Source organism: Oryctolagus cuniculus, chromosome 15 (assembly GCF_964237555.1).
Source record: "Oryctolagus cuniculus chromosome 15, mOryCun1.1, whole genome shotgun sequence".
Lineage (NCBI taxonomy): Eukaryota > Metazoa > Chordata > Mammalia > Lagomorpha > Leporidae > Oryctolagus > Oryctolagus cuniculus.
Window position 1 is genome coordinate 11925643 of NC_091446.1, and position 14781 is coordinate 11940423.

The 14781-nt window shown below is 54.4% G+C and overlaps 1 protein-coding gene across 1 annotated transcript; it reads left to right on the forward strand.

Moving 5' to 3' along the window:
• Nucleotides 1-3249: 3249 nt before the first annotated feature.
• Nucleotides 3250-5455, forward strand: PRLHR (prolactin releasing hormone receptor). Its single transcript, XM_017348666.3, has one exon. It carries the CDS (start codon nucleotides 3435-3437, stop codon nucleotides 4686-4688), a length of 1254 nt encoding a protein of 417 aa, XP_017204155.3. The 5' UTR covers nucleotides 3250-3434; the 3' UTR covers nucleotides 4689-5455.
• The last annotated feature ends 9326 nt before the right edge of the window (nucleotides 5456-14781 follow it).

Here is a 14781-nt window from a genome sequence, read left to right on the forward strand (position 1 = left end):
TTTACAGGCAGTGGAGTATAATAGTTGAGTGGGTTGGCTCCAGAATCAGGCAGGTTGAGGTGAACCTCCACCCCTACTGCTTATTAGCTGTGCCATTATGGTTAGTTATTTAGCCAATTTCCTCAACTGTAAAATGGGTATAATAGTTTTGCAGGAGACCAAGTGAGACAACACATGTGAAATAGTTTAATACAGTGCATAAAGCCCTTGACAAAGGGTGTCTGTTATTATTCATTCAATCATGCATTGGGTATCTGCTGGGTTTATGGCAGATTATAGGTACAAAGGTGCTTCAAGACATTGGCCCTGTCCATAAAGAGTTTGCAGTCAGGGTTAGTGGGTGCAGGGAAGCTAAATACTTTTGAAATTTCAGAGGTAGAAAGCACTAAAGCATGGAAAGATTATGAAATGGAGAAGTCTTTGAGCATCGGGTCTGGCCCTGTATGATGTGAAGAGTATGGACTTGTAGAGGTGGGTGAGGGTGAAGCAACTGACACTAAAGAGAGAGAAAAGAAACCCTGAGAGAGGTTTTGGGTAGGCATAGTGGGAATGTGTCAACATCCAGCAAAGTTTGGCCTGAACAGAGGAGTAAAACAGGCAGAGGTGGGAAGGCAGATTCCCACCACCAAAATGAAGAAAGGTCAGAATGAGAGTATGTGGTGGTTGGAAATACCATGCTAAAGGTCTGGTGATGGTGTGAGGGGCCATTGAAGGCTTTTGGGTAATGGGAAGTAATAAAATCCCTTCGTTTGCTATCTACCATGTGAGGTACTACCATTTCTTTACTTGTCCTAAAAGTTATTTATTTATGATTTCACATTTATTTAATTTTGATCAATTTATTTGAAAGGAAGAGAGAGAGAGAGAGAGAGAGGGAGAGAGAGAGAGGGAGAGAGAGAGAGACAGACAGAGAGAGAGAGAGAGAGAGAGAAATGGATGTCTCATCTGCTGGTTCACTCCCCAAATGCTTGCAATAGCCAGAGCTGGGCCAGGCCAAAACCAGGAGCCAGTAACCTCACCTGAGTCTCCTACTACATGCTTTCCCAAAGTGCTTTAGCAGGAAACTGGATTGGAAGTGGTGCAACTAGGACTGGAACCCAGCACTCAATTTGGGATGTCGAGATCAAAAGCAGCAGCTTAACCTGCTGGGCCACAACACCAGCTCCCGTCTCTCACATTTCTAGACCACTACTAGCACAGCAAAGTCCAAATGTTGGTGTGATTTGGTCACAACGGCTGGGAGGGGGCCTGCCCTTAGGACTAGAGGATCTCAGGGAGTAAAGATCTAACATGGCCTCCCTATTCCCGCATGCCCACTTCTTTCCACTTTACAAGTGCTGACACACTGCAGCCTCTATGAGACTTGATTTGGAACTTGGCAAATGGTCATCCACTGTCTTCTCTGGAGGGTGCCCAACATTTAACCTCCAAACACTGATATTTGTATGATCTTCAGTTTTCGACAAAGATGTTTTCTTGTTACTGTGTTCACTCTGATGTATCCATGATACTCACTGGAGAACAGAGCTGATCATGAGGCCTAACTGTATCTAATATCCCTTCAGCTTCTTTACCAGTTCCCTCTGCTTAAGCTACTTTGAAGCAAAATGCACCTCCGCTCTTGGTACACACAAGTACAGCCCTGCCGGTGAACATGACAAAAATTACTGGGTAAGGGATTAGGCAGGCACAGATTGTATCTCATTTGGAACTTTGCAGTTGAAAAAATATGTCATACTGGTTTTAGCTAAGTGTATTGTACTCAGGGAGTGGGCACAGGTGCATAAAAATGATTGCTTTTGTTCCAGTGTTGACTTTTCCTCTGCTCTGAGTGACTCACTTGAATTTGGAGGGTGGAATAATCTGTGACTTCTTTCCAGCATAACTGGAATATCTATCAACCCAGAGGACAAAGGACAATGACTTATCAGAGGGAGGACAGAGAGGCTCTGACCTCTGCAACAAGGAGGGGAGAGGCTGGGGGTAAGAGCTTCTGGGGAGCAAGGTTACAAAGCCCCCTTTCCCTGGCTCCAGTCCCCACCATCCAGGCAAATCTGAATTTCGATGACAACATCATACTACTGAAGATTTTATGAAACTTCTAAGCTGCACAAATGCTGGTTAATTTCACCATCCTAGCTGAAATCCTGCAATTACTAGTATCTTTAAAAATCCTAAAATGAGGTGAGGAGGGAGGGGAAGAGTCCCAGTCCAGGACTTCACCTGTCCTGGGAGAGCCTGCAGACCTGGAGGCCACAGCAGCTGAGGAGGAGCAAGCCAGAAAGTGAGCCGGGGAGTAGTGAGCAGGCCCGGAAGTGTGTCTCTGTAGGGTGACTGTCAGGAAGGCTGCATTTTCTGGTCCTTGGCACGACCTGCAGTGAGCTACAACCCCAGCAAAAGTCTCCACCCTGCGCCCCCAGAGACCCGGCTCACCTGCCGGCATTTCACCCTCCTGCCTGGCAGTCCCAGTCCCAGGTCAAGAAGCAAGTGGCAGGGCAGCTCTTCGAATTCGTCCAGTTCCCTTCCCGATACCTTGCACCCAGAGAGGAGCCAGCACTGTGCAGGCGTCCCTGGGACACCCGCGAGCCGCCCCCCGCCCCGCCCCACGGAGCAGGAGCTGTCCGTGGTGCTGAATCCCTGCGGCGCGGCTGGACCCTCCGCCAGCTGCGCCACGACCTCGGCAAGCGGCCCCCTGGAAGGCGAGGGTCGGAAAGTCTGAGCAGAGCTCGGGACTGCACCGTTTCAAGCCCTGCCTGAGCCCCTTGAGCGACTGTCAACCGCAACGGGAACTCCACGTAGGATCCAGAGCACGCGGGCCTCTCCCGGGGTACCTCAAACCGCGCAGCCCCTCCATCCCTTCCTTCTGCACCGGGACTGCACCGGGCCGGCCCGGGAGCCCCGCACTTCCAGCCTCGTCTCTGCCCTCGCCCCTCTCCCGCGCAGGACCCCCCAGGGGCGCTGAAAGCCCTGGCCGTGGAGACCCCCGGCCACCGCTATTCTGGCCCAGGCTGGCCGTGCCCGCCCTCCTCTGGTCCCATCTCTCCGCCGGTTCTCCGAGACCCCTGTCCGGACCCACTCGCTCCGCCCCCTTTTCCATACAAGGGCGCGGGAGTGGGGGTGGGGCGGGCCGGAGGGGAGGGGCTCCCTGTCTTTCTCAAAAGCTGGAGCCCGCCGCGGCGCTCTGCATCCGCGCAGCTCCCGCCAACAAGCGAGAAGCCTGGGCGGTCTTCGCGCGCGGAGGGCCGCTGGGTGACGGCGGGCCCCCTGCACTCCCGCCGCGGCGCGCTGTCCCGCCGGCCAAGCCCGCTTCGCAGGTAGGGTCCCGCTGCTGGGTCTGACCCGCGAGCGCTGCTACAGCTGCAAACGCATGAGGACGCGTTTGGGTAACAGGTGCCTGTCTAACCAGGCTTAGGGTTCGTTCACGGAGGAGGGGGATGGCACTTTTGATTGTCTCCGTCCTCGTCCGGAGGCCAATGACTCCAAAAGGGGAGACCCGGCTGAAGGGGGAAGGAGGTGGGCACTGTGGGTGTAAGAGAGAATGGGAAGTGACCGACTTTGTCTTTGGACAGGTCGCCATGGCCTCGCTGCCCACCCGGGGCCCCGGCGTTCCTGCCTTATTCCCTGGGTCGCGATCCTTGGCCACAGTCCCGGCCAACAGGAGTGCAGAGGCGTCGGTGGGCAACGCGTCGGCCGCGGGCGCCGGCGCCCAGGCGGTCACGCCGTTTCAGAGCCTTCAACTGGTACACCAGCTGAAGGGGCTGATCGTGCTGCTCTACAGCGTCGTGGTGGTCGTGGGGCTGGTGGGCAACTGCCTGCTGGTGCTGGTGATAGCGCGCGTGCGCCGACTGCACAACGTGACCAACTTCCTCATCGGCAACCTGGCCCTGTCCGACGTGCTCATGTGCACCGCCTGCGTGCCGCTCACGCTGGCCTACGCCTTCGAGCCCCGCGGCTGGGTGTTCGGAGGCGGCCTGTGCCACCTGGTCTTCTTCCTGCAGCCCGTCACGGTCTACGTGTCCGTGTTCACGCTCACCACCATCGCCGTGGACCGCTACGTGGTGTTGGTGCACCCGCTGCGCCGCCGCATCTCGCTGCGCCTGAGCGCCTACGCGGTGCTGGCCATCTGGGCGCTGTCCGCGGTGCTGGCGCTGCCCGCCGCAGTGCACACCTACCACGTGGAGCTCCAGCCACACGACGTGCGCCTCTGCGAGGAGTTCTGGGGCGCTCAGGAGCGCCAGCGCCAGCTCTACGCCTGGGGGCTGCTGCTTGTCACCTACCTGCTCCCCCTGCTGGTCATCCTCCTGTCCTACGTGCGGGTGTCCGTGAAGCTCCGCAACCGCGTGGTGCCGGGCTGCGTGACCCAGAGCCAGGCCGACTGGGACCGCGCGCGGCGCCGCCGCACCTTCTGCCTGCTGGTCGTGGTCGTGGTGGTGTTCGCCGTGTGTTGGCTGCCGCTGCACGTCTTCAACCTGCTGCGGGACCTCGACCCCCGCGCCATCGATCCCTACGCCTTCGGGCTGGTGCAGCTGCTTTGCCACTGGCTGGCCATGAGCTCGGCCTGCTACAACCCCTTCATCTACGCCTGGCTGCACGACAGCTTCCGCGAGGAGCTGCGCAAGCTGTTGCTTGCCTGGCCCCGCAAGATCGCGCCGCGCGGCCAGAGCATGACGGTCAGTGTGGTCATCTGACGCTCCGTGCAATGGTGGGCTGGGGCGCTGCAGGGCCTTTGGCCTCCGAGGACGCCGCCCGAGGTCGGACTGCAGACCCCCTGCCCGGCGCCAGAGCTGAGCCGTCATCGTGCGAAACGCCCAGCCCAGCCGTTCTGTCCAGCTGCCCGCCCTTGTGTCTGTAAATGTGGAGTGCGCTTTCGTGCGAGTCTCTGTGCTCTGCCGGCGGAGGTCAGGGACAGCGAGGGGGGCGTTGTTTCCTCCTTATGCCCCTGAAAGGCAAACAAAGCTCTTTCTCCCCGACAGAAGTGCACCAGAGTGAGGCTTTCCCTTCTACTTGCTCGGTGGCAGCGGAGGAACAATGTGGGTGGGATTTAAAATCACTGCCTTAGGGTTGATAAAGCTTTTCCATTTGCCTTTGAAGAGGGCTCCGCTGAGATATAATACCTGACATCCTTTAGTCTATTTGAATCCCTGGATTTCTAGAATTTCAGGTAAATGTGTATTACACAAACATGTCTTGGTTTTTAGCATTTCCTCAGTGAGATCTGTATATATGGAAAGGGGTTTAGTGTCAAAACCAGGAAGCTATAGTATGGAAAGCACTGACCATCCCCTGTGCAAAAGGTCTTGTTTTTGTTGTCCCTCCTCCTTACTCCGTAACTGCTATTTTTAAATGAGGAGATGAATTATTCAATGAAGAGATAAAGAGGAAAAGTTCCCATTCACTTAAAGAGACATGTAACAGGATGTAAGGACAGATGTCCCCTCTCTCTCTCTCTCTCTCTCTCTCTCTCTCTCTGTGTGTGTGTGTGTGTGTGTGTGCAGGCACTGAACTATGTGATTTGAATACTCACAGTGTGCTCTAGCGTTCTCTTGCATCCTGTAGTTGCGCACTTGCAACCGGTCAACAGCTGTGGACTGACTGCTCAGCACCTGTCTGTGCTGACACTTGGAACACGATCAACCCAGAACACAAGAGCTGCAAGAAGTTTACCTAAGGACAGTTCAGGAAAACAACTGGCGTCCACAAGATGCACAGATCCAGCACTAATTATTTCTGGGGTTAGGGAACAGGTGGAGACTGTTGGGCATGGCCCCAGGCTGACAGCCGTCACTTTAGCCTCTGAGAACTCTGACAGCGAGGACAAGTGCCCTGGAACAAGGGTCTTCACAATCAATGTTGGAACAGCAACTGGGCGGTGAGGTGGGTGCCGTGGGAAATGACGCACAACGCTCAGCTGTCACATCAGCCCGGTGGTGTCTGTGGCATGGATTGATGTCTGCAGCCACTCTGCCAGGTCACTAAACAGAAGAATCAATGCTTCCCCTCCTCACACTTCTCTTGCTCTGATTCTCTCTCTCTCTTTCTCTCTCTCTCTCTCTGTCTCTCGATTTATTTATTTATTTGAAAGACAGAGTTACAGAGAGGCATATAGACGCAGAGGTCAATTCACTCCCCAAATGGCCACAATGGCCGGAGCAGGGCAGATCTGAAGCCAGGAGCCAGGAGCTTCTTTCAGGTCTCCCATGTGGGTGCAGGGACCCAAGGACTTAGGCCATCTTCTGTTGCTTTTCCACACCATAGCAGAGAGCTGGATCAGAAGAGGAGGAGTCGAGACTGGAACCAATGCCCATATGGGATGCCGGCACTGCAGGTGGCGGCTTTACCCACTATACCACAGCACCAGTCCCTCAGATACACTCTCAATCACTCATTAAAGTGTGTCCCAGAAGGAAAACAAAAGATGGGATGATGATGGGGCTGACAAGGACGAAATTTTACTATACTGATTTCCAACCATAATGGGATAATGAGTATTTATGATCGGGCCAGTCAGTATTGGGAGTCTTTAAGTTTTTAGAAATTAATTATTTTGAAAGGTAGAGTGACACACACACACACACACATACAGAGAGAGAGAGAGAGAGAGAGAGAGAGAGATCTTTCATCTGCTGGTTCACTCCCCAAATGTCTGCAACAGCAGGGGCTGGGTCAGGCCAAAGCCAGGAGCCAGGAATTCCATCTGGGTCTCCCACATGGGTGGCAGGAACCCAAGTGCTTGGGCCATCATCTGTTGCTGACTAGGGTGTGCATGAGCAGGAAGCTGGATCAGAAACAGAGGCAAGACTCCATCCCAGGCACTGATATGGGATATGTATGCCTTAAGTGGTGTTTTAACCTGCTATACTACAATTCCTGCCCCAGCAGTGGGAGTATTGAGTAGTTATAGGGCTGGACATTTGGCAGCATGGGGGAAGGGTAGGTTAAAGGCTGGCTGGGGAGAAAGGAAAAAGCAAGTTAGGGTGGGAGATGCAAATTACGTCTGACATGGCACTACACTGACTTGAGTCTGATCTATGGCCTGGAGAACAGAGACCCCACACTAGTACTGCAGCCCAGTTCACAGCATTGTGTCCCTTAGCCCTAATGAGCTCACTGCCTTGGCATCCCGGAGATGGCTCCTGCACTTTCTGGGGCTCCATTACTTGAGGGGCTCAAGGCAGCCATCTCACACGGCTTCAGAGCTTTCTCTTGATGGGTATGTGTGGAGGGGATGGGGGATGGGGATGCAGGGGGTTAGTTAGGGAGGCATCTGACTGGTCTTTCAGTTGCAAGATTTAAATCACTGGTTCTCAGCCCTGGCTGCCCCAGAATCACCTGGGAAACAAGAAGCCCAGACCCTAGCCCCCGACTAAGTGATTTGAGATGGGGCCTGGGCATTAGCATTTTTCAAAGCACGTCCAGTGATTTTAATGTGCATCCAAAGTTAAGTGTCTTAAGAATTATCCTCCTTCTCTCTGTCTATACCTCTCTCTGTAACTTATTTATTCGAAAGTCAGAGTTACACAGAGAGAGGAGAGACAGAGAGAGAGAGGTCTTCCGTCCGATGGTTCACTCCCCAGTTGGCCATAATGGCCAGAACTGGGCCGATCCGAAGCCAGGAGCCAGGAGCTTCTTCCAGGTCTCCCACTTGGGTGCAGGGGCCCAAGGACTTGGGTCATCTTCTACTACTTTCCCAGGCCATAGCAGAGAGCTGGATAGGAAGTGGAGCAGCCAGGCCTCGAACTGGCGCCTATATGGGATGCTGGTGCTTCAGGTCAGGGCGTTAACCCGCTGTGCCACAGCACCTGCCCAATAAAATAAATCTTAAAAAAAAAAAAAAGAATTACCCTCTTTCCAGTGAATCTCAGACATGTCTGAGTGAAGCTTGAGTTGTACTTGCCGAGCGTGGCAAGAGTTAGGAGCTGAACTTGACAATTACACATCATACTTGGCGGGCATTCTTTTACTCTTCAGACCTGATCGCTGACATGGAGGCAAATCTTTGTAACTGCAATATACAGGCATTCATTCCCCAGTTTCTTGCGCATTTCCTGTGTTAGGTACCGAGTCCAATCAGTTTAGAAGAAACATCATTCAATTATGGATTAATTGCACTATAAAGTGATATATTATGAATTATTCCAAATCCTGATTGTCAGGGTGTTAAAAAAATAAAAATGTTCCCTGATTGTTAGCTTAATTTAAGTCTGTATCAACTGTGAGAACAGAGTGTTCCCAGTAATCACTAGAAAACCTGCCTCTGGTTTTGGTCATGCCTGCAACTTAAGAAAGTTTTAAACATTCCCACGGACTTTGTGGAGTCACCTGAGAGGCTGAGAAGTATGCTGTGTTTACAAACATTTTTAGGAAACACAAAAATCGGCAACTGGACAGCAACTCAGACTCTCACTCCATCTGAAATCTTTTCGGGACCAGTTGGTAAATATGAATCAACCTAAAAAAACATCTCTCAGAGGTGGCTCCCAGAGACACCCACATAAGGTTGTAGGTAGACAGTTGCATTGAATAGCTCGTTTGCATTAATGTCAAGCGTCTGAGGGCTGTTCCCAGGCCGCCTCCTGCAAGGAGTCAGGCAGGCAGGAAAGCTGGGAACGGAGCCAGCCTGGTACTTGGCAGCAGCCTTGCCCAAGGCTGTAATCCTCTTCGCAAGCATCATCCCCAGGTCTCACTTTTGGCAGCCAGTCAACAGATTTATCTCACCGAGTGGGCAGAGGAGTGTCTCAGTACCTGTTGGCAACAGTTACCTGGAAATAGCAACTGTGGGAGATGCTAAGGTAACAATATCCCAACTGATGCAACCTCCCTGCTTTTTATTTCTCGTGGATTTTCAGGCTGCTCTTTTCCCAGGGTAGCTAAGCGCCAGGCTGCTTTTCTCAGGTAAGTGCTGTGGTTTGCCTTCATGAGCATTTAGCAGTCTTTCGAAGGCACCCAGGCAAGAGTGAGGCTGGGTCTGGGAGGCAGCGCAGGGCCCGTCCCCCACAGAGGAGAGGTGTCCCAGGGCAGGTCCTTGGTTGATTTCTCTCATGCATTCATGCTTTGCTATGTGTGCCGAGACCCATGTGTTGGTGAATCACTGTGTGATGCTTCTTGGGGTGGAGTTTGTACAGTGTTTGACACATTGTGGGTGCGCAATAAACATTAATTCACACCCTCCAGTGTGGAATTAATAATCCAAGCTGGTTAGACACGTGGAGTGGCTACCTGACCTCGGGATGGCCAGGGCCAACACAAGGAAAAACTGTGCCAAGGAAAACATGCCACTCAGTCTGAATGCGTCGATCCCAACTTCAGCGCTGACCTGTTCCATGTGGGTCTGCTGTGACCCCGAGGCGTCAGCATTGCCAGGGTACAACATCCAGTTCTGTGCTCCCCAAGACTGTGGGAGCCTAAATCCATGGATCCGTCAGAGAGAGAAGGCCAGGCCTCATTTCTTCTTTTTAATTTTTTTTTTTTGACAGGCAGAGTGGACAGTGAGAGAGAGAGACAGAGAGAAAGGACTTCCTTTTGCTGTTGGTTCACCCTCCAATGGCCGGCGCGGCCAGCGCGCTGTGGCTGGCACATCGCCCTGATCCGAAGCCAGGAGCCAGGTGCTTCTCCTGGTCTCCCATGCAGGTGCAGGACCCAAGCACTTGGACCATCCTCCACTGTACTCCCAGGCCACAGCAGAGAGCTGGCCTGGAAGAGGGACAACCAGGACAGAATCCGGCACCCCGACCGGGACTAGAACCCGGGGTGCCGGCGCCGCAGGTGGAGGATTAGCCTAGTGAGCCATGGCGCTGGCCTCATTTCTTCTTTTTAAAAAATACTTATTTATTTGAAGTCAGAGATACAGAGAGAAGGAGAGAAACACACATACACACCCACACACAGATTTTCCATCTGTTGTTTCACCCCCAGGGCTGGGCCAGGACAAAGCCAGGAGCCAGGAGCTTCTTCCAGGTCTCCTACATGGGTGCAGGACCCCAAGTACTTGAGCCATCCCAGGCTCACTAGCAGGGAGCTGGATCAGAAGTGGAGCAGCCAGGACCTGAATCAGTGCCCATAGGAGATGCCAGCCCTGCAGGCGGAGGCTTAACCTTCTAAACCACAGCGCCAGCTCCCATGCCTCATTTCCATACCACCACGACTGGATAATTATTTTAATGTAGGTATTGTATTGCCCAATTCCCACATACAATTTGGGAAACTCCAAAATCATCCAGACACATTGGTCTATGAAGAAAATCTAGACAAAAGAGTCATAAATTAGATTTCCTGGCACATGTGAAACATCACTTAAGGTTGATTTATGTGCACCTTTTCAGGGACCCATTTATCCTGCAAAGTGAGATAAACTCATTTTCAGATACTGGGCTTCTTCAGATTGCATGAGAGTTGAAATCTCGATTTAGGAAATTCCAGACATTCACAACCAGCCTTCGGAAGCAGCAGCCTTCGCTGGAGAACCGAGTGTGGGTGTTTCTGAGCCATTCTCTGCCTCTCAGCTCCCTCTCCTTTACCACTCGTGTCTCCAGGCTGCCGTCTTTGCCTCTTCCCCGTGTCAGCCAGGGAAGGGAGGCGCTGGGATTTGAGCACCTGTCTCCCGGGTGACTCCTGGGAGGTGAACAAGGCTTGGCAGAGGCACCAAGCCCGGGCAGGGCTGCAGTTTCTCCTGTTCCCCGCCCACTAGGGAGTCTTGGAGCTCACAGAAGCCGTCATTTCCCCGACAAGCGCCAGGCTGAGGCGGGTGACAGGAGTCTGCACGGATCCCCACAGGACCCCCAACCTGGTCAGTCTCACTGAGCGCCCTGAAGAGGGGCCCAGCGATAAAAGGTCAAGCACACTTCCTTTTGGCGTTTGGAGTGGGAGTAAAGAAACCTGCACCAGTAAAGCAAAGAGCTAACAGCCTCTGCTGTTACGCATCCCCTCCCCTTCCTCCCTGAAAATCCTCTTCTCCACTGGCTGATGATGAAATCCCCTGGCCCCCTCCCCCTTCTGCAATGAGACCAATGACCAAGGGGAAGCCACACCACCCTCTCCTCTCAGCATTGCCAAGCCATGAACATGTCCTTTTGAGCCGGAAAAATTAAGCAGAGCCTCCAGGTTTGAGGTCTAGGTTGGGAGTCAGGCTCTGGGCTCCTCTCCTCCCTCACCCCTGAGTTCACCCTGGGCAGAAGGCGCCGTCCCCTGGGAAGGACACACGGGGCTGCAGCACAACGACCATTGGCAGTCAGACACGGCAGCCTGGTGGTGGCCAGCGTGCCCATGAGGACCGTCCTTCCATGGCCACGCCTTTTGCAGGGCTAATACTGGGGACACAATGACCTCCGCGTCGCAGTGGTGGGTGGAAAAACAGGAGCACTGGTAGCGCCTCCCTCACCTCGCCAGGTCTCACTTCCTCGCATTTCCTCCGGGCCTCCAGTCCCCTCCAGCAGGCCCCTTTCCGGGGGCGCACACACCTGCGCTACTTCCTGGGAGGGCACCGGGCGTCCTCTAAACGCTTAGACTGAGACCGTAAGGAGCAGTGCCCCGAGCAGCTGACCTGGCCGTCCAGGGGCCTGTGCCCCGGTGCAAAGGAAGGTTTTGACTTCAGGATCCCAGGCCTAGAGGCAGCCGTGCGGGGACCCGACCGTGCGCAGCGCCCGCACAGACCGCCTGGGTGAGGGGCTCCTGGTACCGCCGCGCGTCCCAGGGCGGCTGCCGGCTCGGGCCATTCTCCGAAGGCTAAGGCCCCCGCCGGCGGCAGATCCTGGGGTGCTGCAGGCCACGGCTCCCCGCAGCTGCGCTCTCCACAGCTCAGAGGGCGTCCCGGGCACCGCCCCTCTCACCCGCCTCCCTGGCAGCCCCGACAGGCACCAGGTGACCCACGCGCCTCTGGCCTCCGCCGACTTGCTGGCTGCCGACCGTGGCCTGCACCTCCAAGTCGCAGCCCTGGGAATGCGGCCCCGTCCTCTGCTACCTCGAGTCCTCCGGTGGGCCCTCGACCGCTCCACGTCCATGTTCTCGCTTCTCGTGCTCACCGTGGGTCACTGTGTACTCCCGAGGGCCCGCATGCCCCTGTCGCTGACCTCGCTGTGGCTGAAGCTCCAGACCCACGTGGGGCTGGGGGGGGGGTGCGCCATGTCGGTGCGGGGGTCGCCTCCCCACGGGCACGCTCCTGCGCGACCGCGCCCCCGAGCCTCTCTACCGTGCTGCAGGGCTGGGACCAGAGCCTCACTCCTCATGCCCTTTTGGGGTCCCCCAGCTATCCCAGGCGCCGCGGACGCCAGAGTCTCCCAGTTCTGTTCCCACTCCGGGTGTCGCCTGCACCCTCCCTGGCTTCTCTTCTACGGCCAAGCCCAGGCGGCGGATGGGGGTGGAGGATCCCGCCGCCCCGGAGCCGCATGGTGGCCCCTTAGGGGGTGCTGTCGGGCGAGGGCAGGGCCGGGACACTCCTCTCATCGCTGGGCCCCCCGGGCCCTTGTGCGTGTTTCCCGCGCATCGGCCCCGAGTGAGAGGCGACACGAGGGCGCGTATGTTGTTCATGGAGTGGGCACTTCAGCGGTCCGCAGCCTTTTTGGACTTGATCAGGACCGCGGTGCCGAGGGTAGGGACCCGGTGGGTGTGGGTCAAGAGGAGGAGGCGTCTGGCGCAGGCTCTCCCGCATCTCTCATTGCCGGGGGGTGGGGGGGTGGGGGGCGTGGGGGGTGGGGGTGGGGGGGGCGGGCACAAACCAACTAGGTAGTGAGTGGCTCTGCTCCTGTGTCGCCTGGAAGACGTGGAGTCAGCTGGTGGAGCCAAAGCAGCCTGGGGGGCAGAGCAAAGCCCACCGGGGGTTCCCGCGTCCCAGACAATTCCTGCGTGGACGACTCAGCCTGCTGCTGGATGCCAGAGGTCAGCATGGACAGGTCTTCCCAGACTGGGTTTTTCTTTAAAAAGGAATGAGTGAAAATTTCCTGGGGTGGGGGTGGGGGTTGACAGTGTGTGTGTTTTCCTTTCCAGGGAAGTATGCAAGTGTAAAAAGTTCGTGGAAAATGGAATTGAAGGTCAAGTTGATTTTGAGGCACAAAAAGTTGGAGGGCGGGCAGGGGGATGGAGGGAGGCCAGATAAGGGGCACTAGGACAGTCAGAAATGACCAGTTCCAAGTTCCGCAGCACAGTGGGGTTCCCTGGACTCTGCTAATGTGCCCAAACTGTACCAAGAACAGCAAGACAGGAACTAGCATCCCCAAACCTAGAGAAGAGGTAAGGAGTGGAAAGACTGGTAGCCTGGCTTTGTATGTTGTGTTGAAACACGGCACTGTGTTTTGCAAATTAATAACACTTTTAAAAAGATAGATATTTTGAAAGAGTTACGGGGGGGGGGGGAGATTTCCATCTGTTGGTTCACCCCCCAGATGTTTGCAATAGCCAGGGCTGAGCCAGGCCAAAGCTAGGAGTCAGGAGGTACATCTGGGTCTCCCACATGGGTGCAGGGGCCCAAGCACTTGGGCCGTCTTCTGTTTTTCCCAAACCATTAGCAGGGAGCTGGATTGGAAGTGGAGCAGCCCGGACACGAACCATACTGGCACCCTTATGGGATGCCAGTAACACAGGTAGCAATTTAACCCACTACCCCAGTAAACATTTTTTTAATAAAATAATCTTTAAAAACCATGTCCTAATGAACAAGTTCTGGTTGCAGTGCCTGTACCTGAAATAGAGAGTGACTGAAGAGCAGCAAACTGGTCCACCAGCCACCACCAGCCACCACCAGCCTTGGGAATGAAGCTGTACTGGAACACAGGAAAAATCGCTTTTGAAATCCATGCATTTTTTTTCATCATATGCATTGTTTGTGAAGTATTTAAAGACTTCCCTCATATGCATGACTTTCAAAAACATTTGCACCAAAGTAAATTTATCTTGATTCTATTTTCCATGAAACATTTTAAGTACCCTTGTGTATGCAAAGTTTATATTTTATCTAAAAGGGGTTAAGCTGTATTTTATGTTTTGTAACTTACTTCCGCCTTTGTCCCCTTAAATGACATCAGGCCAGCTTCCGCGTGGGATCCTGGCCACCCTGACGGGGGGAAGCCGCGGCCTGCATGTCCCTCTGTTTAATCACTGTCAGCAGATGAGCATAGGCTGGAAAAGACAAACGGGAAGCTGAGATGTCTCCCTCAAACCTGCGGGAAATGCAGAGAAGTTAGAGTCCTGGGAGGGTGAGGTGCTCTTCGGAGCCCTTCCGGAATCCAAGGGAACCTGCAAAGTGTGGGATCCGCCCTGCGTCTCCCGTCTCCCGCTGCTTGGCCTTCCCAGATCCTGCGCGGCCCTGGTCACAGATGCTGCAGCCACTCTGGCTGGGGTTTATGCCGTGACTCTGCCACCTTGGGCCAGGATTTTTCCAGGCGTTGGGAGGTGCGGCTTCAGGATGAAGTGACATTTGAGTGGGACTTTGGAGGATGCCTGGGCTCTTCAGTAAGAGAGAGGGCGATGGTGGGAGAGCACACGTGGGCAGGATAAGGCGAATAGCCAGGCCAGGGAAAACTGATGCCCCTGGCAAAGGTGTAGGTGGTGCTTAGCGAAAGACGAGCTGGCTGAAGCTGGATCCAGGAAGATTAATACCAGTCACGGTGCTGAGTTCTTACCTGTGCGTTAGCACAGAGCCCAAGTACCTCATGTTACAGCGTTTGTTTCCAGCACATTAGGAAGCAGGCGCCATCCTCATAGTTGCACACAGGATAACAGGCATTGAGCAAAGTCACGTGTTTGCCAAGGTTTCACAACGGGTAGGTGTGGAGCTGGGTTTTGGATTCCAAAGCC

What these genes read in the sequence shown, in the direction of transcription:
- PRLHR (XM_017348666.3), top strand. Translation starts at nt 3,435, where the DNA reads ATGGCACTTTTGATTGTCTCCGTCCTCGTCCGGAGGCCAATGACTCCA.